The sequence below is a fragment of the Thamnophis elegans genome, chromosome 13, assembly GCF_009769535.1.
Source record: "Thamnophis elegans isolate rThaEle1 chromosome 13, rThaEle1.pri, whole genome shotgun sequence".
NCBI lineage: Eukaryota > Metazoa > Chordata > Lepidosauria > Squamata > Colubridae > Thamnophis > Thamnophis elegans.
This window is the reverse complement of record NC_045553.1, coordinates 22,817,471-22,845,066: the sequence shown is the minus strand read 5'-3', so window position 1 is coordinate 22,845,066 and position 27,596 is coordinate 22,817,471. Positions and strand designations below refer to the sequence as shown.

Below are 27,596 nucleotides of genomic sequence, written 5' to 3'. Positions count from 1 at the left end.
CCCCCTTGGGGAAAAGGGCGGCATATAAATGTAATAAAATCAATCAATCAATCAAATCAATCAATCATTGCAGGATGGAAGCTGTTCCAAGTCAAGCTGCCTTCTGCAATTGACTGATGGAGAATTTGTCAATGCCAATGGTGTTCAAGTTGTTTTGGGATTGCACCTTGTTGTTATTATTATTATTATTATTATTATTGCATACTTTACTCATTAAACATGGAACACAGTCAACTGAACATTCAAAAATGCATCAAAAATGCATCAAAAATGTCATTGACTGATAATGATTGATATGGGTTCTTGCCAGCATCCTAGGTATCAACCAAGTACCTTCTTAAAATGTACGATGTTCCGAGTAGCGCAGTTTTTTGCAGATCCGCTGCTGTTATTGCAGGAAACTGCAATTTCCTTAATGTACTGTATAAAATTCTTGGACATGGTGCCAAGTGCCCCGATGACAATGGGTATCACTATTACATGTTTCATCCATAATCACGTAGTTTCGATGGCCAGGTTGTAATATTTTGTTATTTTTTTTCTAGTTCTTTTTCTTCGATTCTGGCATCTCCCGGTACAGCGATATCAATAAATTGTATGCTTCGGTTTTTGATGACTGTGATATCTGGCATGCCCCCTACCCCACCTCCGGCTCGCTGCGCGTCCTGGAAGAAGCTCCCCGCGGGGGAGCTCCCACATCCTCGGCGTGGCCCGTCGGGTTGAGCCTCGCTTGCTTCCGCCGCCCGGAGAAGCCCCTCCGCCCACCCTCACAGCCCGGTTGCGCGGACTGCGGCAAGCCCGCCCCTTCGCAGAGAGGCTCCGCCCTCCAGCAGCACTTTTAAGCCCGAGCCCCGGCTGAGCTCCGGCATCCCAGCACCGGCAGCCAGCGGACGAGCTTACCGGAGGCATCCTCGGCAGAAAGGCAGGTAACGGCTGTTGCGCGCCGGCTACTTTGCAACCCGGCCCGGGCAGAAAGAGAAGGGGAAAGCGGACGCGATCGGGGATGGGGCGCCTCTAGCCTGGCACCGGCCTGAAACGCCCCGAGCCCCGTTTACGGCTGTGGAAAGTGGGAGAAACAAGCTTGCGATTCGGGTTTAGCGCTGCGCGTTGGCTGGGCGATGGGTGTGCATGTGTGCGAATTGCAGGCAAGCAACGCGGGGTACCAGAGGTTGGGTTAGATTTCGCTTGAGCCACGATCTTACCTCCGAAAAGGGTGTGCTTCCTTTTCCTGTTTCAAAACTGAGGACTGATGGCAGGTGCAATAAAAGAGCCCGATGCCCTTTCTTCTTCTTCTCTGGCCACCAACACCTGGCATAAGACTGTGGGTGTGCTAAAGGAAATAGAGTGAAAGAAAGCACACCATGGTTTAGATTTGCACAATTCATCCAGTCTTAAATGAATTGAATAGGGATGTGCGTGTGGTGGTGGTGGTGGTGGTGGGGATGCAGTATGCAAAAACTAAAACAAGGCTGTCCAGGTCTTGTCCATGCTGGCTGAGGAATTCTGGGAGTTCAAGTCCTCAGGCTTTAAAGCTGCCAAGGTTGGACACTAAGCCCAATCTTATGCCAAACTGCTACTCTACAAATTGGTTGTAACTGCAACTCCCAGAACCAGCAGCTGGCCTTCATCAGTTTTAAGGGATTGCGCTCCCAAACCCCTCATTTATCTAAGCCAGGCATCAGACTGATGAAAGGCAGATATCCAGGTTCAGGGCCGGCTGAGGAATTCTGGGAGTCAAAGTCCACAAGTCTTAAAGTTGCCAAAGTTGGACACCTCTGATCTAGAGCCTCATTCAGAGCCACCTTAGATCTTCACTTGATCTGGTTAAGCATGTGAGGTAGACACATGCTTAACCAGAGCAACCAGTCACATGCTTAATCAGATCACAGCTTTGGCTACCTATCACAATGGAGGGAAATGAATGGAGTCTCTTCTGTCTGAGTGGGCCTTCTGGATTTAGTGGTAGAAAGTGGGATGGGTAGGAAATAAACTCTAACACATCTAAGGAGAAGAACAAAAGAAAAAAAGAGTTTGGGACTCTTAACCAGCCAAGCTGGTCCATTTATTGGCACAATCGCCAGATTCATCTCTATATGTCTTTTTCAAAATAGTATGCATTTTGTGTGTGTGTGTTTAAACTGTCACTGCCCAATAAGAACAGAAGGAGCCTCTACTCAAGGTGAGGTTTGTGCTTGGCCGAATGGCGGGGGCTGGCAGGTGTGTAGGGTGAGGTGGGCAGTGTAGCCTTGTGTTCCCACATGCGGGCCAGATTACTTGAGGGCCATATCTGGCCCAGGAGCTGAAGCTTGAGGATGAGTGCAATATAAAAAATGCAAAAATACAAAGATTTATCTGTGGACCACCAAAATTTTCTCGCCGACCACCAGTGGTCTGTGGTTGGTGACTACTGGTTCAGAGTATATTTATTTGTTTGTTTATTTGAGTTTATTCCAACTATTACTTTATAAGTAACTCAAAGCAGTGAAGGTAGATAACATTCCTTCTTCCTCCTCTTTTCCCCTGTGAGGTGGGTTGGGCTGGACCAGCTCCAAAGTCACCCAGCCAACTTTTGTGCCTAAGGCAGTACTAGAACTCATTGTCTCCTGGTGATTGGCCCAAAGTTACCCCATTGCCTTTCATGCCTAAGATGGGACTAGAACTCACCTTCTCCTGGTTTCTAACCTGATGCCTTAACCACTAGACCAAACTGGTTGTGAGAAGGGTGGGTCTCCAAAAGGCATCTTTCATCCCTGGAAGAAATATGATCCTGTATTTCCTGTAAATGTGACTTACATTGACTGTCCATAGGACTGATGGAATGTGTTCTCCAAATCCTTTTACAACTGGCCCAATGACTTCAGATTACAAAATAAATCAATTCAGGAATGACAGCCTTAATCATATTCTATTATAGTCAGTTAGTGTCTAAAAAAGAAAAATCACTGAGTATTTGGTAATCTGTCCCATACATTTCTCCGAGATTCTTCCTTGTTCCTGTGTGAAACTCTTAGTAATTCCAGACTTGATATAGCTCTTTAAGGTAAGTACATCAGCCAACCAACTAAGCTATCCACCAGGAGTTGCAGGAAGCAACTTACACATAATTAAAAAAAAAATTCCCAGTAAACCGTAACTTATTGAATTTCCTGAATTCTGAATTTGCACAATACAAGCATAAATTAATCACAAGGACTGGCTGAACATATTATATAGGGCTGGAATATACTAGGCTGGTTTGCAGTTCCATGAGTTCTGTAAAGTAAACCATTTAGGTGTATAAGGAAAGCCAGTTCAAATCCCTACTTATCCTGCAAACTCTCTGTATGATACAAAGTCTTTTAATTAATTTAATAAAATTAGTTAATTTAATTCATATTCATCCCTAGCCAGGTGAGACTTTTACCCAATAATATCTCAACTGTCCCAAATTGTCTAATTCTAAAATAACATGTCTTGGATAAAACTGTGGAGGGTAAAACATACGACGAAGAGCAGGACATGTCTAATCTAACAAAGAGAAGGACTGGGGTGGGGGGGGGCACAATAATTGTCTTCCAGTACTTGAGGGGCTCTGACAGAGAGAAGGAGGTCAGCTATTCTCCACGGTTCCACCACAAAACCGCGGACGACAAAATCGCGGTCGACGAAAGCGCGTATGTGACGTCATCACAGCGCGACGAAAAAGATCGAAAAATGTAAAAATAAAGCGAAAACCTTACCCTAACCCCCCCAAACCTAACCCTAAACCTAACCCTTAACCTAACCCTTAACCTAACCCTTAACCTAACGAAAAACCTAACGCTAACCCTTAACCTAACGCTAAACGTAACGCTAACGCTCTAAACCTAACCCTAACCCTTAACCTAACCCTAACCCTAACCCTTAACCTAACCCTTACCTTTATGTGAATCGGCTTGCTGTAATTTAATTTTTATTTCAATTTTTCGATCTTTTTCGTCGCGTTGTGATGACGTCACATACGCGATTTCGTCGACCGCGCTTTTGTGGAACGCGGTTTTGACGGGTCACGATTCTCCACGGCACCTGAGGGCAGGACAAGAAGTAACAGGTGGAAACCTGTCAAGGAGAGATCCAACCTAGAACTAAGGAGAAATTTCCTGACATTGAGAACAATCAGTGGAAAGGCTTACCTCTGGAAGTTGTAGGTGCTCCAACACTGGAAATTTTCAAGAAGATAGCAATTTGGATGGTATAGGGTCTCTTGCTGGAGCAGGTGGTTGGACTACGAGACTTCCAAGGTCCCTTCCAATTCTGTTTTACTGCTACTGTGTCTGTCAGGAAACCAAACCATCTGGGTGAAATGGTGGAATGCCAAGTGGGAAGAGGGGCCTAGAAAGAAATTAAATTAGATCTCTAAAGAAATTGCTTTCCTTAAGTAGCTTGAAGGGTGCTCAGGATTGTGTTCTCATTTATAATGGAAAAAGGTGAAGGGAGGATTTATTTTATTTGGCAGAAAGCGAATCACACCTCATTCTTCTGGGCTTCAAAAGTGGCTTTAACCAGGGAGGGGGAGCTTTGGGGATTCTTTCTCACGCTTTAATAATAGTGTCCCTCTGGGTCATCTGACCAGAAAGAAGCAAGTAGCAGGTGGGGCAGCCTTATGAGCTATTGCTGTTCAAATAAGGATACCCAGGAGAATTTTTTTAAAAAAAATGTTTTCTTCTGCATTTCTCCTGGCAATTTTCAAGCCTGATCTTCTATTTCTCCCACCCTGTCAAATTTGGTGGCAGTTCCGTTCCTGCTTTCATAACATTATCCTGATGTGGGATGGACAGATAGACAGGATCCCAAGCCCCTTTACATCATTTCTTTCCAAAGTTTTGCTAGAATGGAAATAATAATAATAAATAAAGGGGAGAGAGCAAGCTCGCCTCTGTGTGCTTTCCCACAGCTGGTTCATGTGTTTTCTGGATTCCTATAATGCACTGAATTCTAAACCCAAACAAAAATCAAAATAAAACCCTGAGGCTGGGTTTGCACAGTGCAATGAGCCACAAAATATAACATCTCATTAAATTTCATCAGGGAAGTTCACTTCACTGTGGAAGTTCCTGGTTAGTTCTTCACTAATCTGTTTAGATCTGTGAATGCCTCCTGTGGCAGAACTGCCCAACACAGGAACCCCTAAATCTGGGTTAGTAAAACCCATTTGCTTCATTCATAGGCTGCCCAGATTGCCCCATGCTTAAAAACACACAAGAGACTGACACTGTGTGTGTGCGTGTGTGTGTGTTTTGTTGGGGTTGTGATCTTTCGAGTAAGTTATACTCCTAACATGAATAAGGTCACTCCATTTACTTTTAACGTGTAGAGAAAGAAAAGATTGACCAAATGAAATGATCAAGCAATGTGTTTTCCATTATGACATCTAATTGATGCAACTTTTTGCCAAAATATCAATTGAGGAGAAAATTTGGCCATGTTAACTAGGGCAGGCTGGCTAAGAATGATGGGCTTCTTACAGTTCCACGCATCTGAATTTCCTTTTATTAAAACATGTGCTCAATGTTTTAATAAAGAAATAAATGAAATATGAAGGAGACCGGGGCGGGGAAAGCAGTAACCGCTGGAAGCTTCCTTGTCATCCTGCATATGAAAACCAGAGAAAGGGCCAGCCAAGGTCAGGCAGTAGCTCATTTGGTCTTTTGTTGATCTTGCTTATCTGTGATATTTTCCAAATTCCCTGCTATGCTGCTGGAGAGCAGCTGTCAACTCTCTGTGTTGACATTCCATGCAGAGCAATGCATTCTTCATTCGAGGTGGCACAGGAGGCAACTCCAGTACTTAATTAAGTGGAAGGGCTATCCCTTGTCAGAGGCATTTTGGGTAAAGAGTAGAAATATCCAGGCTGATTGCCTTATAGAGAAATTCCATGGAAAAAATCCAAACAAGCCTGGGGGGAGGACGCAGCCTTGAATCCTATACTAGTACTCAAATTGCTTTTGCTTGCACAGATTGCCTTTGAAAAGTGAGGGGAGCCGGATGTCAACTCTCTGTGTTGACATTCCATGCAGAGTGATGGCGGAGTCGGATCTCAGATTACAGTAGCTGGGTTGAATTGAATGAAGCTATTGGATAATGTGATTTATGACAGGCTGAAGGGAGGACAGAAACACGGGCAAAGTTCAAAAGCAGATAAAAGAAAGCAAAAAAGATGGCTGCGAATAAGAAATGCCTAATGAAGCTGTTAATAAATCACTGCATTTTGTATTACAATATTGGGTCGCTTATTATGAGGCAGGCATTGTTAGGGTACTTTACAGCAGCATGGTTTTGGTTTGGCGGCCGTGATGAAAGCAAGTAGCAGGTCAGCTTGAGGACAGTTGCTTCCTTGGCATGAAAGATAGCCTAGGGTTAGTTTCAGAGAAGAGCTAAAGGAAAAGTCCCCACCCGATTGTCGCTTTTAAAGCCCTGCAAGGCACAGGGCCAAGTGACTTCTCTCTGGTGGTTTTGGCTCATCCCACCTGATTGGGCAGAATGTGCATATTCAGGGTCCCACAGGGTCCTCTGTCATAGGGTACAACTTTTGAAAGACCCCTTACTCAAGGTAGAGTTGATCTCCAATCTTATTTGTTTCTTTATATTCCCTTGGTGTCTTCTCACCCTGTCCAAAAATGGGACAGACAGATGGACGGAAGGATAGACTTTCCTTCTTTACAGAGTGAAAGAATCCTGCAAATAATTGATGTGAGACAGAAAAGAGAGAGGTTACTGTATTTTGTTTCCTGGTTGAGCTTTTTTGTTTTTTGTTTTTAAAAAAATCCAAGCACATCCTACTTCCCTCTCCCACCCCTCATCCTAGGAAGTGAACAGGCGGCCAGGGCAACAATTGACTTCTTTAAATTGGTTCTTTAAACAAGGCTTCATTTTAAACAAAACAAAGAAAATGTCCAAGTTACTGGAAAACAAACCAGAACTCCCTCCCCCTACTTCTCCAATTCACTAGGGATTTGGACTGCAAATCACTGGAGTTATTTACTTCCATGCTCCATTATTCCTTCTGGAGCTGGAATGAAAATGAACCAGACTGGTTTTTATCAGACGTATAAAACATTCCAGAAAAGATTCTGGCAAACCACTTTTCCTTTTTTCTTTTTGCCAAGAAAACTGCAGGGATGAGTTCATGAAGTCATCAGGAGGTCTTCAAGAAGACTTGGTTTTAGTCATGTTAGCCTTCCTTGCATTATTAATTCTAGGATCCTTCCTTCTTTCCTTCTTTCCATCCTCCCTTCAATCCTCCCTCCCCTCCCTGCACAATCTATCATGCCCATTTGCTTTCCTTTTAAAAGAAGAAATACAAAATGATAGCAGAACACCAAAAGAGAAAAGGAAAGACGATGGAACTGTTCCCTGTTTTAATTCCTTCTATGGACCGCTGAACCCTCTTCATCTGTTGCCCACTAACAGTGATTGAAAGCCTTTGCTGACTGGGCACGTTGGGCTGTGCAATCTATTGGCCCAGCTTGGGGCCAGCCTAAGGACAGACGCACAGTGGATGGCTGAAAAGGTTGGGAGCATAGGCCAGAATGCCAGGGCCAGTGTTAGACTTCACTGGGAGCTGGTACAAATCTTCACATTGGCGGGAGGTGGCGCCATCAGTCAATGTGGTGTAAGGACATCATGCAACTTTCGCCAGCACCACAGAAGCCAGCCCAGGGCTGCCTCTGCTCCGATTCTGAATCCCTAATTTGTTGCTCTGGTAAGATGGTTAAAACAATGGGCTGGATTTGTATCACCTGCTCAGATAAAATGGGGCCAGGTTATTTCGGGCACAGCCTGATGTCTGAACCCTAACTAGGAGGGGTGTGTGTGTGTTGAACTAGAAGACTTCTAATCTGTTATTCTGTTAGCCTCCCCAGCTTGTTAAACTAGCCTGTTTATTGCTTTTAGTTAATTAGTTAGTTTATTTTAGTGTCATTGCAGATGCTACAACAAAATTAAATGCCGTTTTCAGTGTATGTTTTTCTGAGCCCAGAATGTTTTGCAAACAGGGGCTTGCTTGGGGTTTCCTTAACCTTGGGCTTCGCTCAGCCAAAGAGCCTGAAAGCTCCTTTCATTTTCTAAATGGAAGAAAATGCCATCTTTTGCATTTGACTGGGACAGCTGTTTAGTTGCGCTCACCCCACCCTGCTCCTTCTCTGGGCTCTTCTGGGATCATCTGAAGCAGCTTTCTTTTGAGGCTTGAATGCTGAGCCGGCTTATTTTTCAGAGTAACTGGACTCAGGGCCAAACCTTTGTCCCTTTTTCTTGCTTTTTTGTTAATTTCTTTCCTGTGAGTCATCTGTCAAAAACACAAGCAGACCACGGAGGCAAAATGCAGTAGACTTAGACAATACAGGCAGCCCTCGACTTACAACAGTTCATTGAGTGACTGTTCAAACTTACAGCGGCACTGAAAAAAGTGGCTTACGACCGTTTTTCACATTTACGACCCCTGCAGCATCCCAGGGGTCTCATGATCAAAATTCAGACATTGGAAACTGGCTCCTCTTTATGACGGTCGCAACGTCCCCTTTTGCGACCACCTGACAAGCAAAATCCACAAGAAAGCCAGATTGACTTAATGAATGTGTTGCTAATTTGATTTCTGCAATGATTCACTTAACAGTGGTGGCAGGGAAGGTTGTAAAACAGGTCAGGATTTGCTTAACAACTGTCTTGCTTAGCAGTGGAAATCTGGGGCTCAGTTGTGATTGTAAGTTGAGGGCTGTTTGCAGTTAGGTGACAGTAGGGTTTATGAAGAACATAGCAAAATACTCACTGCAAATCTGCCTTTTCACCCACTGGCCTGGCTGAGGCCGAGCTCAGGCTATGAATAGTAGCACATGATGGTAGAATTATGGAACTTTAACCTCAAGGAGAAAGGCTCCCTTGGCTCTCAAAATCCATGTGGGACAGGCATGCTCCTTGACTTGCAAGAGTTCACTCAGTGACCATTCAAAGTTAGAGCAGCACTGACTGTGTTTCCCATTTACAACAGTTGCATCTTCTCCATGGTCGTGTGATCAAAATTTGGACACTTGGCAACTGACTCATATTTAGGAGGGTTGCAGTGTCCCAGGGTTGCATGGTCCCTTTTGGCGACGTTCTGAGAAGCAAACTCAGTGGGGAAATCAGACTCACTTAACAACCGTGTTACTAACTTAACAACAGCAGTGATTCGCTTAACAACAGTGGCCAGAGCAGTCGTAAAACGGGGGGAGGAAAGACTTCACAACGATCTCACTTAGCAACAGAAATGTTGGGCTCAATTGTGGTGATAAGTCAAGGGTTACCTGTAAAAGAAATAGCTCCTTGCTATCAGGAGCCCCCTGGAGCACGACAGGTGTAAGAGCTGCATGGCTCAGGGCTCTGGATGTTGGGCAAGGACTGGGGACAGCCGGTTCAACCTCCCGCTTGTCAAGAAGACCCTTGGCTCCCATACAACCATCAATACTGCACACCTGTTGATCCTTGAGTAGCTACCAAGTTCTGCCCTTGTGTTCCCATTTCATTGGAGCTTGGTATCTTGCATTCAGGTGATGTGGAAACCCTGAGCCAGCTCTGTATTTTATCTATTTATTTCATATTTAAGAATCCCCTCATACAGAGAGATTTTTTATAGCAGCTACTAAACCTATATTCTAAGCACTGAGTGCTGGATAAGAAGTAACAGGCAATCGTTAAACAGAATCCAATCTAGAACTAAGGAGACATTTCCTGACAGTGAGAACAATTAATCAATGGCACAGCTTGCTTCCCAAAGTTGTGGGTGCTCCATCACTGGAGGTTTTCAAGAAAGGATCGGACAGCTATTTCATCCAGAATAGTGTAGGGTTTCCTGCTTGAGCAGGAGAATGGACTAAAAGGCCTTCAAGTCCCTTCCAATCCTATTATTCTATGTTCTAAAGAGTAGACATAATATAGTTTTGGGGTTATATGGTGGAAAAGAAGTGAACTATTAGAATATCTTCCAACCAATAACCCCATACCTCTCAATAGAACCTAGAACAGAACAACTTTATTGTCACTTTGAATGTACACTAATCGGCATACATTAAAATGAAATTTCATTGCATAGAGCTCTCAAAGAGTCCCCACCTCCAATATACACTATATAACAATGACAGAATAAATAAATAACTACAAAATTATGCATATACCCTCATATACTATATGACACAGAGAAACAACACAGTCTAGTCTGGATGTGTACATGTACATGGTGAGAAAAACAAATCAAATGGGAGGCGAGAGTCTTCAGGCCACCACCCCACTCTTGATAGAACTTACCTTATAGGTGGTTAATTCCACATTTGTACTTGCTCACCCACTCCCTCCTTTTTGGGGAACAGCCATTGATAGAGCCATTCAGGCCAATTGCAGCTTAATCCAGAAAACCTGGCACCTTTGATGTTGAACAATGGGGAATTCCAAATCCTGTGACTGTTTTCCCCCCTCCTATTTGACTTCTTTGAAAGCTCTGAAATTGTTCGTTTTCACTTCATTTACTTTTGCTCAAAGCCCATTCTTTATTTGAACCCAAAACTTTATCTCTTTTTTCTGTTTTGGTTTCTGGCTAAGTGACTCATCCATCAGTCATCCCCCATCCCTCCATTTCCCAGTTGATCCCACTAGCTTCAAATTTCTTCAGGGTGGGTGTCGTTTGCTTATACATTGGTATGCGCCGTACAAAACTATAAGATTTCTGCAGAAGATGATTTTCAGATTGGGGAAACTGAGCACGAGGAAAGATAACATTTGCCCTGGGGAAATTATTGCAGTGACTTGAAGATGGCGGGACAGTCAAAATTCAGCCCCGTTGCCTTGGCAAGATCAGAAAAGGTTTAATTTTGGGAGCTGACTTAAAGACCCTGGACGTCTGTTATGGCTAGGATGAATGAGTCACACAATTGAAGCCCCAGTGACCCAGACCAACAGAAAGCCAAAACCACAACCCCAGTTTTCAGGCCAAGGAAGCTGCTTTCAACATCCAGACCAGAAAGGTAACACCAGATCTAGGGCAACTTTATGGGATGGAGATAAGCTGTGTGAGAAAATCAGCCTGGCTACCTTAAACTAGGTGTCCATGGTGCTGTTGTGCAGCTGCCATTGCTCAGCCTTCAGCTGACTAAGGAGAAATCCTCCCCCAGCCATCTGTTCTCATTATCCCTCTGCCAGAACCCGCTTATGTGTGTTTGCTTCCCCCTACCCCCCCCCTTGCAAACGAAGCTCCAAGGCTCTTGTATTAAATCTGTGCCAGACGCATTGCCTCCTTACGCTAACAACTCTGCCTGGTTGCTTTTTAGGGGTTTTCTTGCTTGCTGAAAGGGAAATAAAATGACCCTGAGACAGAGTCTTCTCTTCCTTCTCCTGGCAGGAGCCATCGGTGTGCTTCAGTGCCAGGTAAGAGGCAGCATGCCCATCAGTGGGTTTTTCTCCGGCTTCGTTCGGCAGCCGGGTATGGTTCTAGGGACTTGTCAGATAACAGATGGGGTTTGTTTTGTAAGCTTGGCTTGAGTGGTGCCATAGATCAAAAGGATATTTATTTGGGCCTTGGAACAAAAAGGCTCATGGCCAGCTTCACAAAGCTTAGAAGGGAGAGGGTTTCTGCAGGCGGGCTTAGAGCTTTGAAAGATACAAAAGGAAGAGTGATGAGAGAATGATCCAGTTCTGCAAATCCCTCAGCTGGATTGAAGTCCAATCACAAACAGCTTTCTAAAGAGGAAGGCTGTTAACAGAACAGCAGAACTGAATAATAGAGTTGGAAGAAGGCTTAACTTCTCAGACAGATGCTTGTCCAGTCTCTTCTTAAAACCCTCCAGTGATGGAGCACTCACAACTTCCAGAGGCAAGCTTTTCCAGTAATGATGGGAATGGTATACAGTTTCCTGCTTGGGCAGTGGGTTGGACTAGAAGACCTCCAAGATCCCCACTTTTCTAACCCTTGGAATCTAATCAACTTTCTGTTCTTGATTATTTTGATTGCTTCTTTTCTCTTTCTAGGTACATGTGGTACGCATTTTCCAAAGTAGCCGAGAAAATCAACTAAGAGGTAAGTGCCCATTGGAGGAGACTAGGGAAGAATAGAATAGAATAGAATAGAATAGAATAGATAGCAGAGAAGAGCAGAGAAGAGCAGAGAATCTGGAAGGAACCTTGGAGGCCTACTAGTCCAGCCCTCTACTCAAGCAGGAGAACCTATACCATTTCAGATGTAACTATCTACTCTCTTCTTAAAAACATTTAGGGATGGAGTGCCAGTGATTTCTGGAGGCAAGTTATTCTACTGGTTAATTGTCCTCACTACTAAGGAAGTTCTCCTTAATTCCAGATTGCTTCTCTCTGATTAGTTTCCAAGCATTCTTTCTTGTCCTGCCCTCTGGTGCTTTGGAGAATAATTTGACCCCCTCTTCTTTGGGGCAGCCCCTCAAATACTGGAAGACTGCTATCAGGTCACCCCTAATTCTTTTTTTTAGACTAGCCAACTCTAAATCCTGCAACTGTTCTTCATATGGTTTAGTCTCCAGGCCTTTGATCATCTTAGTTGCTCTTCTCCGCATTTTTTCCAAAGTCTCAACATCTTTCTTGTAGTATGGTGACCAAAAGTCTTGTAGTTCAACCCTATACCCAAGGCAGGAGCCCTCAAACTATTTCAGACAAGCTCATTAAAGAGGCCCAACCTGGAACTAAGGAGAAATTTCCTGATAGGGAGAGCAATGAATCAATGGAACAGTTTGCCACCTGGAATGATGGTTGTTTGCAAGAAGAGAACTGGACAGCCATATGACTGGGATGGTATAAGGCTCCTTCCTTGAAGAAGGGGTTGGACGAGAAGACCTCCAAAGAAGATGACTGATAGTGCACCCCCCCCAAAGGATGGAATGCCCAACAAATAAATATTGGGGTGGTGGGGGATGGGAATTCAGCGCCTTTCCAAATGCAGGTAGTCATTGACATACAACAGCTCATTTAGTGACTGTTCAAAGTTACAAGACCACTGAAAAAGTGACTTATGACCGTTTTTCCACACTTACAACCATTATAGCCTCCCCATGATCATGTGATCAAAATTCAGATGCTTAGCAACTGACTCATATTGATGACCATTGCAGTGTCTTTGCAACCTTCTGACAGGCAAAGTCAACAGAGAATCCAGATCCACTTAACAACCGTATTGCTAATTTAACAACTGCAGTGATTCGCTTAGCAACCATGGCAAGAAAGGTCATAAAATGGGGCAAAACAACACGGCTCACTTCGCAATGAAAAAATTGGGGGCTGAATTGTAGTCGTAAGTCAAGGACTATCTGTCTCTGCAGATCCTGTGAACAGCAAGCAACTGCCTGTGTGGATCTTCCAAAACAACAGTAGCCACCCAGTTCCCTCCCTGCAGCTTCTGTGGTCCTATTAGATTCTTAGGAAGATTCTTAGGGCACCTCAGGAGAGCCAGGAGATTCTCACTTTTAAAAAAAAGAGGGATGGGGATTAGCCAAGCTTGTTAGTCTACCGACTAATCTGATAACTGTGTTTCTTTCAGATCTAGCACACCCTTCATCCTTTCTTTTATGCTAAAAGAAGTCTATATCTGCCTTTCCGCATAGAATGCCAGGCTGGCATATGAAATACCGTGAAAATAAATAATATAGTATAATAAACCATGCCAATAACAAAACCACATCAACCCCAGCGGGATAAAAACAGGAAAAGCATACAATTGCTCACTCATGTCAACCAGCTTTATAAAAACAGTTTGTGTTTAAGTTCAAAGACACTTATCAGATGAGGTTTTGAGGGGCTTGCCAAATCTTTGGAAGAAGAAAACTCCTTTTTTTGGGGGGGGGGGGAATGAGGCTTGGAAAAGAAGAATTGCTAAAAGCTGTAGATTGTTCTATACTGTGCACACAATGGTGAAGGGAAAGGCGTCCTGCCATCGAAACTGGGAAGGACTTCCTGTCTTTTCAATTACAGGCAAATGCAGAGACCCATACACCAAACAGACCTACAATCAGAAGGAAAGTTGGCTCCGCCGGGTCAAAGAGAGAAAGGAATACTGTCGGTGTGAGAACAGTCGCATCTTCTGCCATGCAGTACCTGTCATAGGTGAGTTCCAGGTGGAGCCTCTAAATCCAGCCATGGCATTTATTGATTAGGTTTCTAAGCCATCTTTATTTTCTACATGGTGCATACATAAAGTGTCATGTATGCCACCAAATTGCTAAGCTTGGAGCTCAAACCAACAGCCCATAAAGCTTCACGTCCCTATAGTCGTCACAGCAGCAACTCTGCTGGGCGGAGAGGGAGGGTGTGGTCCACAGTCTCTGAAAGGGTTCTTGTGATGTCCTAATGGCATCCTAAGGGACCCACCGCTTAAGGATGGGCTGCCACAAATAAGAGGGGGTCAAATTATTCTCCAAAGCACCAGAGAGCAAGCCAAGAAGCAATGGATGGAAATTAACTAAAGAGAGAAGCAACCTGGAATTAAGGAGAAACTTCCTAACAGTGAGGACAATTTACCAGTGGAACAGCTTGCCACCAGAACTTGTGGGCATTCCATCACTGGAGGTTTTTAAGAAGAGACTAGACAGTCATTTGCCTGGGATTGTATGGGTTCTCCTGCTTGAGCAGGGGCTGGGCTAGAAGACCTCCATGGTCCCTTCCAGCAATATTCTATTCTATGTAGGAGCCAGCTTGCTAAATTGGTAACATAAGAAAAACTCAAGTTCCAGAAGGATTTTGTATTTGTATTTGTATTTTGTATTTATTAATATTTGTATGCCGCCCTTTTCCCCAAGGGGAGTCAGGGCGGCTCACAATTCAAGGGGAGGGGGAGACAAACCGAGTTACATATAGGACAATACATCATTAAAAGCACAACATTCATACAATTCGGGTACGGTGAAGGTCTTTAGCCCCAGGCCTGTCGGGACAGCCAGGTTTTAAGTGCTATGCGGAAGGTCTGGAGGGTGGTGAGGGTACGAATCTCCACGGGGAGATCGTTCCAGAGGGTCGGAGCTGCCACAGAGAAGGCTCTCCTCCGCGTAGTTGCCAGTCGACATTGACTGGCTGATGGAACTCGGAGGAGGCCTAACCTGTGGGATCTAATTGGTCGAGTGGAGGTAATTGGCAGTAGGCGGTCTCTCAAGTACCCAGATCCAATACCATGAAGGGCTTTATAGGTGACAACTAGCACCTTGAAGCGCACCCGGAGACCAACAGGTAGCCAGTGCAGCTCGCGGAGGATAGGTGTTATGTGGGTGAAACGAGGTGCACCCACAATCGCTCGCGCGGCCGCATTCTGGACTAGCTGAAGTCGCCGAATATTCTTCAAGGGCAGCCCCATGTAGAGCACATTGCAGTAGTCCAGTCTAGAGGTCACAAGGGCCCGAGTGACTGTTGTGAGAGCCTCCCAGTTCAGGTAGGGACGCAACTGGTGCACCAGGCGAACCTGGGCAAATGCCCCCCTGGTCACAGCTGACAAATGGTGTTCAAAAGTCAGCTGTGGGTCCAGGAGGACTCCCAAGTTGCGGACCCTGTCTGAGGGGCGTAGTATTTGACCCCCCAGCCTGAGAGATGGAACACTTGGCCAATTAGTGGGAGGGAAGCACAGCAGCCACTCGGTCTTATCTTGACAGACTTGAACCCTGGAGACTATAGAAAGAAATGCATGATGATGCATTTTGGTGATGAGAAAGATCCTGTATGTTGACTGGAAGAAAATGAATGCACAAGTACTCCCACCCAGTGCAGTTTAGCTGGAAGGGGAAGGGGGGTGAGCTGGGAGAAAGCCATTCCCAGCAGCTGTTTGTTGCAATGCTTTCTAGTGGGAATGACAGGAAAGCTTCTCTGCATATAAAATTAGCTATTCTGTCCTTGCGTCATGGCTCTCCTCCTCCTCCTCCCACAAGGAAGGGAAGGTAGGGAGATCACGGAAGGGATAAATTAAGGGGCTCTTATTTTCTGTCCCACAGCCTGCATGAAGCCACTTTGCCTCCACGGGGCCATCTGCCAGAAAGCCTTGTATTCCCCCAACCTTTTCATTTGCCTCTGCCCACCGGGCTTCTCCGGGAAGTTCTGTGAAATTGGTGAGTATATTACAGGAGGATGAACTGATACCTGGATCAGGAAACCCAGAAATCCAGACAATTGAAGATGTATGTTTGCAAGATAGTGATTAGACTCGAGACTGATGACGGGTTTGACCCACTCCCTCAGCCCAATCATCTACAGTGTGCCATCTAGGAAGCCAGTGGTGGATTTTCAGCCATGCTGCGTCCCCCCTCTCTAGTTTTGCAGGTTCCACTTTTGTAAATGCAGCACTCAGAGTAAATACATACAACAGCAGCCACTTGCTCCAGATCGTACCTAATTTTTGCAATAAAAAGGGATCAGGCCAGAGGAGCTTATGGAAACCTAATGTTAGATCTGGTCTGTCCTCAGCCACAATATTATACTAGTTGTTGCTGCTAGCCTTCTTTTGAAGGAGGATCCTCTTTTCTTCTTTTGAAGGAGGATATACCTCCAGACTCCAACTGTAAATTTGTTGCTTCTCTTTAAGAGACGCTTGCTTTGAAAATCAAGGAAACTGTAGGGTGGGGTCAGTTTCATGCAAGTTCTACAATTGTGCTTCTCAACTTCAGCCATCTTAAAACAGGTGGACTTCAACTCCCAGAGTTCCCCAGCAAGCATGGCTGAGAGTGGACGTCCACCCATCTCAAAGTTGCCAAGGTTGAGAAATACTGCTCTACAGTTCTGCTGGTTGAGGAATGTTGGGAGCTGAAGTCCACAAGTCTTAAAACGGCCAAGTTTGGAGACTCCTGGTCTACAATTTGAATTTCCTGCACTGCCTCCAGAAGGTGCATGGAGCCTTCTCCAAAGGCAGTTCAGAAGAGACTCAGAGGGATGTTTCTTCTGCTCTTCTTCAGATACCAGAGCTGTGTGTTACCAGGATACAGGGGACACATACAGGGGGACATGGAGCACAACGGAGAGTGGTGCAGAATGTCTGAACTGGAAGACCAAAGCTTTCCACTTTAACCGCTTCCACGTGCATCGTCCAAACGCCTTGCACTTGGGGCTTGGTGATCACAATTATTGCCGGTAAGAGGTTGAATCAGGCAACTTGTGTTGTCTGTATCATGCACATTTTGGAGGAGTGCTGAGTTGTTTTACAGCTGTATTTCTCAGTCTTGGGAACATGTAGCTGTGAGGACTTCAGGCCAGTCTGCAGCTCCTTCAGTTCCATGGCTGATTGGGAGATTCTGGGAGTTGAAGTGCATAGAAGTTGCCAAGGTTTGGGAACACTGGTTTACAAGAGCTAAAAATGTTTGATAGCATCTTTTCCGATGAACAAGTTTTATTAAAAAGTATTCAGTGTAAACTACTGCAGACAAAAATGTATTCTTGGCATTAAATACATTGGTCAGAAAAATGCTAATATAAACCTTTCTCTGATTTATGAGCAGGTTTAGAGATCAGTAAAAGTATCTAAATTAAGGAAAGAGAGACTTTGGAAGACATTGGAAATGATACAATACTGGGATGTTAAGTTTTCTTAGGCATAGTCCTTAAATCCACCTATGAATTGCTTTATTATGCATTATTAATTCTACGATCCTCCCTCCCTCCCTCCCTCCCTCCAATAGACTCACAATCCTGAATGTTCTATCACTGTTTTCTTTAGAAATCCAGATAAAAAATCAAAACCCTGGTGCCGTGTTCTTAAAAACAATGGGTACGCCTGGGAATTTTGCAGCATTAAGTCCTGCGCCAACGGTAAGCTCAAAGCCTTTATGGTTGTTTACTGAAAATGGATGCAGTTCCTAAGCAGGGCTAAAAATGGGATTTGTTACACCGAGCTTTTCATTTCAAAGCAAACAATTGTTTCCCCCTACTTCTCTTCTGGAACCGCAAACCCAGATTTGGAAGAGGTTCCACTTCATGGTTTATTTATTTATGGCTTACTCAATAATGGACTAAGTCATGAGTGGAGAGGTATAATATGGCCAGGGGCTTCAAAAACTTTAGCAAGGGGTTCTCTGCCTGGTTGCTGGGTGGGCATAGCAATGGTGGGCATGGCCTAGTCGGCATCCTGCACCATGGCAGCGGGGGTGTGTGTGTTTGCCCTCCCTGGGATCTGGAGGTTTTCCTTGAGCCTCCGAGAGGGTGAAAATGGACTCCCCAGGCTCCAGAGGCCCTTTGGATGGGCCCATTTCTGGCCTTCCCGAACTTCCAGTAGGCCCATTTTTTGCCCTCCCCGAGCCTCCGTGCGTGCCCTGCACTTACTTGCATCCAAAATGGGCCGCATGGAGACTCCTGGGAGGGGCGGGGAGTGGAGAGGCGGGGCACACCAGGGGTGGGATTTGGGGGCTCTCCAAACTGCACAGAATCCTAGCTAGAGGTTCTCCCAAACTCCTGCGAACCTCCAGCAGCCCATCCCTGAATATGACTCATGTCACATAGGTTGGTGGGGCAGGTTGGGGACCTTTTCCATTTTCAGATGGGCCTATTTTAGGACTTCCATGGCTCTTTTAGCTTATTTCCCATCCCCAATCGTTTCTGAGTTGGGATGTCTCTGATTATTTGAATATTGGCGGCTACTTCAGTCGGAGACCTGTTGGGAAGTACCCAACCAGGCAGGGTGGAGGGCTCAAACAGGGAACTAGCCTGGAATTGTAAAGGATCCAAAATTGAAACCCCCTAAGCTTCATAGAGAAGGGACACGGTGGCTCAGTGGCTAAGACGTTGAGCTTGTCGATCAGAAAGGTTGGCAGTTTGGCAGTTCGAATCCCTATCGCCCCATAACTGAGTGAGCTCCCGTTTCTTGTCCCAGCTTCTGCCAACCTAACAGTTCGAAAGCACATAAAAATGCAAGTAGAAAAATAGGAACTACCTTTGGTGGGAAGGTAACAGCGTTCTGTGCATCTTTGGTATTGAGTAATGCCGGCCACATGACCAGGGAGACGTCTTTGGACAGTGCTTGATCTTTGGCTTTGAAATGGAGATGAGCACCGCCCCCTAGAGTCAGGAACGACTAGAACACATATGTGCAAGGGGAACCTTTACTTTTACTTTAAGCTCCTTAGAACCTTATCTAACTATTCCCGAGAGAAGGCTACCAATCTAGGGCGATTCCTGTATTATTGGCAGAATACATTAAAGTAGTTTGTGCGGATCTGGTGGCTTGTATCTGACAGGATCTTCCCCTATATTCAGCCTGGGGCAATACTCCCCAACATCAAACTAAACTTCCAAACTAAAGAATGAAAAAATGGGATTTTCTCTATCCAACCTATCCCTTTTCCTGTCCTTTGTCACAGAAAAAGATTCCTGTGTTTTGGGAAGAGGCACCGACTATCGGGGCAGCCATCACCAAACAGCATCTGGGGTGACGTGTCTGAGATGGGACTCCCACATCCTTGACAAGAAAGTTTACAACGCCTTCCATCCCGATGCCCATCATCTAGGCCTCAGCAGCCACAACTACTGCAGGTGAACCAGAAATGTCTTTATTCAGCCTCTATAGCTGCCCAACTCAACCAAGTGGGCTTTGGATGACGGAATCTCTGTTGAATGTTCTTTGGAAGATGGCACCCATTGGATCACAGTGGGTGAGATTGGGTGAGATTGGTGGAGGTTCTGTCCTCTCCTGAGTATTGAGATTTGGAGATATTTCATTTGGATGCTTGGCAACTGGCATGTACTTATGACGGTTGCAGTGTCCCGGGGTCATGCAATCCCCTTTTGCAAACCTCTGACAAGCAAAGTCAATGGGGAAGCCAGATTCACTTAACAAGCGTGATACTAATTTAACACCTGTGGGGATTTACTTAACAACTGTGAAGTGGTTGTAAAATGGAACAAAACTCACTTAAAAACTGTCTTGCTTACCCAAGGAAATTTGGGGCTTAATTGTGATCATAAGTCGAGGACTGCCTACATTAGGAGATCTTACAGTCCTCCCTGCCGTCTTGTGTGTTACAGGAATCCTGACAATGACACTCGGCCGTGGTGCCATATATTCAAGAACGGAGTGACAAGATGGGAACACTGTGAGGTGCCAGCCTGCTGTAAGTGGGTGATTCTCTTTCTCTGATTTATCTGAGACTCTTCTTCACAAGGATTCTGACCAAAGCCTTATGCTGGGAATGGAGAACTAATTGTTTCCTTGCATCGTTTCATTACCCAAACTAGGTAACATCATCAATGCTAGTCAGGGGTTTACTCTCGGTTGATATTCCAGTCGCCTGCCCTCTCAGTCTTGGTGCAGGGGGTCTTGGAGCTTCCTTGATTGGGCTGTTTACTGGCAACACATTTGCCAGTTCCTTGATCAGTGTATTGTTCACTTCTTGATTGTGGGTCTGGTGTTAAGCTGGGAGTTAATTTATGCTCAGCTCGATGCCGATTGCTGGTGGGAAGATGTTTTGCTCTTTTTATTCTCTTTTTGACTTGTTGATTGTCTCTTATGTACTGAAAGTAGATATTGTTTATGTCTGTGTGTCTATGGATGGCTAATTTGTCCGAGTGCCAGGCTTCTAGAGTGATTGTAAACAGATGTTGATTTTCACTGCTTGGTCGCATCTAAATCTCATTCCTTGGCTTCTTCCTTCCCTTGTGCAGCCACTTGTGGGCTGAGGAAGCATAGGGTGGCTGAGATCCCGATCAAAGGAGGTGCATATTCGTATATTGAGTCCCACCCGTGGCAGGCGGCCATTTTTATGAAGAACCGAGGTAGAGAAGGTTTTCAGTGTGGTGGGATCCTCATCAATTCTTGCTGGATCCTCTCAGCTGCTCACTGCTTTTCAAAGAGGTAAGAGATGAACCTGTGTCTCACTCTCTAGACTGTGGCTAGTCAGCAAGTTCCTGGATAGCAGAGGAGACCAAACCCATCTAACCAACATCCTCTGCCTTGCTCAGTGTTCACAGCTGTTTGGCAGGGATTCTTGCTAATTCCCTGGTGACTCCATGGAACTGATATGCATGGATCTTCTCTTGCATGCCAGAAAGTAGAAGTTTCTTCTCCTTGCAAAATCTTCACAGGAGGGAGGTTATGTCACAGAAAGCTGTGGAAATCCAGCGCTTCCAAATGATCTAGGGTTCCAAAGAAACTTCCAAGTTGCATTTCCCCTCTTTCCTTCTGTCCATGATTTAAAGCTCCCCAAGTATTTGCAAGCACGGCCCTCATCCCCAGTTTTTGCATTTGCATGGTCAAAATATTGCAAACGTCTTCCAAACCCTGGAAAATACACAGAACAGAGGAGGAGGTGCTAAGGCTGTGTAGGTGCCTTGGACTGGAGGGCGTAACTTACTTAGAACATAAAAAAAGTTTTCCTGGGCCATCTGCAGAGACATTGTTGCTTCTTCACACCCAAATATTCTGCACTGATATTGCCTAAGTTGACTTATCACAGCAAACCATGGTTTACATTAAGCCATTGTTTGTTGCAACCCCAATGGGCTGGGTTTACAAATCATGGAAACACTCAACAGCTCAACATGAACTGTAAAAATCTGAGTAGACACTGGATGTTAACACATTTAGAGTTTTCTTTTTTTGTTGTTGGGAGTTTTGCAGCCAAGATCTAACAATCTTAGTTGGCTTAACTGTAGTTTGTTGAGTAAAGAAAAAAAAAGTTGGCTGGATGTGCACCACATGCTATCCCAGTGTTGGTGAACCTTTTTGGCACCGACTGCCAAAATGGGTGGGGGGGGGGGCTGTGTGCCGGAAACTGGAAAAGCAGCCGCCTGGTGCACATGTGCACATCGGGAAAATGATGTTCCGGTTTCCAGCATGTGCATGCACCCTAGGCACCTGGTCTTCTGTTTTCAGGCATGCATGCGTGTGCTAAGACCAGCTAGCCGGTGTGCTGGAAACCAGAAGAGTAACGGGCAACAGCTTGCGTGCCTGGAGAAATGGCTCTGTGTGCCACTTCTGGCACTCGTGCCATAGATTCGCCATCACAGTGCTAACCCATTCAACCCATTATGGTTAGGCTATCCTGTATATTATGTCACATAGAAGCAAATCCACATTCCTTTGGCTTGTTGTTTGGATACACCTAACCACTGGATTTACACAGTCCATTCATTCCAGGACACGGAACACTAATGATCCTTTAGTGATTCACAACACTGTTGGATCCTGCCTTGACTCTTTCCCATATTCACAATAGGACGTGGGAGGATGTAGGTGGGTGGGGAGCCATCAGGTGCATCTCAGACCAGACTAAGATTTGAACTAAGGCAACAGGGTGTCCATAGATGTTGGTGTCTTCTGCTAAGCAAAGAACCAGCTTCAACATCCTCCCTTTGCAGCAATCCTTTTGGGCTCACAAAGGTCCCCCCCAGGGGGACTTTCTGGAGAATGGACAGTTTGGGGCAGACCTTCCCCTTTCTCACAACCATTTTGAGTAGACCCAGGTTTCTCAGATGCTTGCGGGAGAACCAGGACTGAGCACAGGCCCTTCTCCAAGGAGCTGAACCCTCTGCTCATGATTCCTGTTGGGAGGAGAAATGAGAGAGCTGCATTTGGAGGGAAGGAAGGTTGCCCCTGGAAGCTGGCCCTCACCTGTGGTTTTCTGTACAGCACTGTCCTCCAAAGCCTCAAAGTTGTCCTGGGCCGGACGACCCGTGTGAAACCATCCATCACAGAGCAGATCTTCCAAGTGGAGAGGTACATTATGCATGAGAAGTACAACGCCGCCACTTATGACAATGACATTGGTAAGCTTTTTTTCCTGCCTCCCTCCCGGCCTGGAGGCACAACTTCTGACTGATCTCTTGCTCAAGCAGAGGATTGGACCAGAAGACCTCTAAGGTCCCTTCCAACTCTGTTATTCTGAATTCTGGCTCTCATGGGCCTTTTTTCCTTCTTCTTTTGCTCTCTGTTTTGACAGCCCTGCTGAAGTTGAAACACCGTTTCGGAAACTGTGCCGCAGAAACTGACAGTGTCCGTCCCGTTTGTCTCCCAAAAGCTGGACTCAAGCTGCCTGACTGGACGGAATGTGAGGTGTCTGGATACGGCAAGCACGAAAGCAGTACGTGAGGGTCACTTTCACCAGCCATTTAGAGTTGGAGGACAATCTGGCTGCAGATGGTTTTGGACAGGCAGAGTGCTGGACAGGATTTCTAGGGCAGAATGAACCCTTGTTGGAAAGAAATGCAGCCGATGTTCATTCTTCCCTAAATACTCCAGATGGGAGCTGCAGAGTATTTTATGTTTATCTTTTAGGGTAAGGGAGTCCAACCTTGGCAACGTTAAGATCTGTGCTGCTGGGGAATTCTGGAGTTAAAGTCCACAAGTCTTAAAAGTTTCCCAGATTAGGCACCCCTGTTTTGTTGTTGTTAGTTGTGAAGTCATGTCCGACCTATCGTGATCCCATGGTCCTCAACGTTCCTCCAGGCCTTCCTGTCCTCTATCACCCTCTGGAGTCCATTTATGCTCACGTTGGCTGCTTCGGTGACTCCATCCAGCCACCTCCTTCTCTGTCGTCTCCTTCTTCTTTTGCCCTCCATCGTTCCCAGCATGAGGCTCTTCTCCAGGGAGTCCTTCCTTCTCATCAGATGGTCAAAGTATTTGAGTTTCCTCTTTGGGATCCGGCCTTCTAAAGAGCAGCCAGGGTGGATCTCCTCTAGGACTGACTAGTTGAATTGCCTTGCAGTCCAAGGGACTCGCAGGAGTCTTCTCCAGTACCAGAGTTCAAAGGTCTCCATTCTTTGGTGCTCAGCCTTCCTTATGGTCCAACCTTCACAGCCATCCATTGCAACTGGGAAAACCATAGCCTTGACTAGAGGCACTTTTGTTGGCAGGGGGATGTCTCTGCTTTTTAGGATGCTGTCTAGATTTTCCATAGCTTTCATTCCCAGGGGCAAGCGTCTTTTAATTTCTTGACTGCAGTCCCCATCTGCAGTTATCTTGGAGCCCAGGAAAATAAAATCTGTCATTCGCTCCATTTCTTCCCTATCTATTTGGCAGGAATTGAGAGGGCTGGATGTCATGATCTTAGTTTTCTTAATGTTGAGTTTGAAACCAACTTTTGCACTCTCCTCCTTCACCCGCATCAAGAGGCTCTTTAGTTCCTCTTCACTTTTTGCCATTAGAGTGACATCATCTGCATATCTGAGGTTGTTGATATTTCTCCCGGCAATATTAATTCCAACTTTTGATTCATCTAGCTCCGCCTTTCTCAAAATAAATAAAATAAAAAATAAAAATCACAATTTTATTTTATAAGTGTGGTTTGTTTCCAGCAATACTGAGCTTTGGGGAGAAGAAGATCTTGTGCAGAAATTTCTGAGACCAGCCTTGAGGGTCATGCCCTCATCTTTACTGAAAATGGACCAGACCAATTTATGGTGAAAACAGACATCGGTCATATTCTGCCCTCCCTAAACAAACAACTCCCTTCTTCTGAATTTGATGCTGCAGTCATGCTTGTGACTTACATTCCTATCTGGCTTCTAATCAGCTAATATGGCTGGATGTGTTTACACCCGAAGGGATCTGTTTTTTGTTAGAGCACATCACATCCTCAAGTCATAACCTCCTCCTCCTAAGCCTTCCTAGAATTCCCCTTTTGGCAATTCAGCTTTTTGATTTGGGGAATATAGATCAGGTTGACTTTTACAGATAATCCTCATCTTACAACCTAGTGAGCCATAAAAGGAAGCCCCATGCTTCAATTAATTCAGAAGATTTGTGTTCACTCTAGACTAGATCCCAAGAGTTACCAAAATGGGTCAACGTTTTCTGGGAAATGTTTTGTTGACTTGGTTTCACACAGCATGCTATCACACATTATAATATGGTGCCTTTGAGCATTCAATATCATGTGAATGGTTATATAGTTTGTTAACGAAGAATTAAGGTTGAGCAAACCGTATGAACCCAAGCAGAGTATTTATGACTCAGAAGAACTTTTTCCCTCTCTTCACAAGGTTCCTTTTCCCCAACAGGTTCGCCTTTCTTCTCAGAATTTCTGAAGGAAGGACATGTGAGGCTGTATCCAGACAGCTTATGTACTTCTGCACGACTTGCAAACAAGACCGTCACCGAGAATATGCTGTGTGCAGGAGACACCCGACAGCTTAATGACGCCTGCCAGGTAAGCTCTAAAATGTTAAGAATAACCTTGTAGGATCCGTCTGAAGGTTCAGCATTCTCTCTGAAGGGAGACACCAAGCAGTGGTGGGTTCCGGTCCCTGTCGCTACTGGTATGCTGTGCACAGAGGCGGGCGTCCTAGTTGTGCACGCACGCTGCACACGCATGCGCATGCCACTGGCCCTGCTATACCCAGCTGCTCGGCGGAGGTTGCGCAGGTGCCGCACACTGTGCGCATGTGCGCAATTGGCCGGTCGTGTTATAAACAGGTATGGAACGCGGGCGAGTGGGCCAAACAAGCCACCGTACCAGTACAGTGGCTGCTGCTCCTGGCTACTACCGGTACTGCTGTATCGTACCATACCTCCCGGAACCCACCACTGCAACTAAGCACCAGGAATTCTGAAGGCTGAACATTCCCAGTATAGAATTTCTCTTTTTCCTCCTGGAAAAAGGATTCCAATATTCTGGGGTTACTGGCCATTTCTGGAAGTCACTTCAGAAGAACAAGAAAAAGTTTATGATGCTTTAGACATGTACAAGTCTAAGTAAGTCCTCGGCTTATGGCCACAATTAAGCCCAAAATTTATGTTGCTAAGCAACAGTTGTTAAGTGAATTCTGCCCCATTTTACCACCTTTCTTGACAATGTTGTTAAGTGAATTGCCTCAATTATTAAGTTAGTAACACGGTCGCTCTATGAATCTGACTTCCCTGTTGACTCTACACGTCAGAAGGTTGCAAATGGCGATCCCATGAGCCCACAAATACATGCGAGTTGCCAAGCACCTGAATTTTGATCGCATGCTTTAATGGGTGGAAAACGCTCACGAGTCACTTTTTTCAAAATGCCATTGTAACCTTGGATGGTCACTCCAAAAAGAAAGCCAGGCGTTATGGAGAGCTGCCGTCTCTAACTCATTCCTTCTCTGATCCCCCGCAGGGTGATTCCGGAGGCCCCCTGGTTTGTCTGAACGATGGACGCATGAAGTTAATCGGTATCATCAGCTGGGGTGTAGGTTGTGGCACGAAAAACACGCCAGGGGTTTACACCCGAGTGAGTCGCTACCTGAAATGGATCCAGGAGAACATGCGTAACTGAGTCTTTCAGGGCTTCCTTTCAGGAACTCCTTGCATCAGGGAATCACACTCTAGGAACTGGGCCGGGAAGCCGGTGTTACTCATGGGGAGGACACACACTTTGTGCGGTGCCTCTCTCCTGCAACAACGAGTTTGAGGTCTGTGCAGCTGTGCTTAGGAACCGGGCTAAAACAATAGTATTCTTTTTTTCAAGAAGCATTTCTAGGCATGCCTAAGACTGGATGCTTACAGGTAATCCTCGTCTTAGGAACTGCAACGGAGCCCAGAATTTCTGTTGCTAAGCGAGATAGTTGAGTTTTGCTCCTTTCTGGCCACGGTTGTTAAATGAATCTCTGCAGTTGTTAAGTTAGTAACCCAGTGGTTAAGTGAATCTGGCTTCCTCCTTGATTCTGCTTGTCAGAAGGTTGAAAAAGCGGATCATGTGACCCCAGGATACGGCAACCATCGTGAATACACGCCACCAAATTTTGATCACATGACCATGGGGATACTGCAATGATCAGGTGAAAAACAGTCATAAGTCACTTTTTTCAGTGCTGTTGTAACTTCGGTCACTAAACTAATTGTTGTAAGTTGAGGACTACTTGTATTTGCTACAACCACGTCTGAGCGTTGCTTCTGCCTCCAGTCTTGTTGAAACGTAATGATTTGAAAGACTCTGAGTAGATGGGACCTGGCCTGGCCTTGGGCATCCTCAAATCTGCGTCCCCTAGTTGATTTTTTTTTGGGGGGGGGGGGAAATCCTCTTTCTATAAATTAAGGTTTGCATTTCAAGGTGTTTTCTACAAAACTGAAGAAATCCTTGTGAGGAAACCAAATCAGAAAATTAATTGCTAAAGTTTTTTTTTTATACATTTAAAGGAAGAATTGGTGATTGCTTTGAGCACCTCTCTCCCCATAAAACTTTTTTATATTTTTATACTCTGTAAAATTTTCACATTTTCTGTATAAAATCAAAACCCCATTTCCCGATGTGCAGAGTGACGGAAGGGTTTTCTGCTATCAAGACGACTATTGGGAATCATCTCCAGTATGTTTTAATACATTAAACTATTTTAAATTACCTGACGTTATCCATGTTTTGCTCATCGTGCATCACACCATACCTGACACACACAGCATTTGCTGCTATGTTTTTGTATGATTTATTGGACTGTGGCATGGGCATTGGAAGGGGGACAGGTAAAATACTCACGGCTGCTTCATGATATTATTAAATAAATGACCTTATTTGTACATGCATCAGGTACACATTTGTGCAGGATATTCTCACAGCTTGCAAAAGACATTTATGCTGGGAGCAGCTAGCTTTAATGCAAATGGATGTGATTTTATCTGTACAAGATGCAGTTTTTATGTAAAATAAAATATTTTAGTTTACATATATAATATGCAT

General features: G+C 45.1%; 1 protein-coding gene across 1 annotated transcript; it reads left to right on the top strand.

Annotated features, from left to right (window-relative positions):
• The first annotated feature begins 796 nt into the window (after positions 1–796).
• On the top strand, positions 797–27,263 carry PLAT (plasminogen activator, tissue type). The gene is made up of 14 exons (XM_032228809.1): positions 797–926; positions 11,310–11,406; positions 12,007–12,055; positions 13,972–14,103; positions 15,972–16,085; positions 16,926–17,100; positions 17,684–17,775; positions 19,320–19,491; positions 19,984–20,069; positions 20,620–20,809; positions 22,586–22,722; positions 22,896–23,036; positions 24,955–25,103; positions 26,043–27,263. The coding sequence occupies exons 2-14, from the start codon at positions 11,341–11,343 to the stop codon at positions 26,199–26,201; spliced, it is 1,662 nt and encodes a 553-aa protein (XP_032084700.1). The 5' UTR covers positions 797–926; positions 11,310–11,340; the 3' UTR covers positions 26,202–27,263.
• Positions 27,264–27,596: the final 333 nt, after the last annotated feature.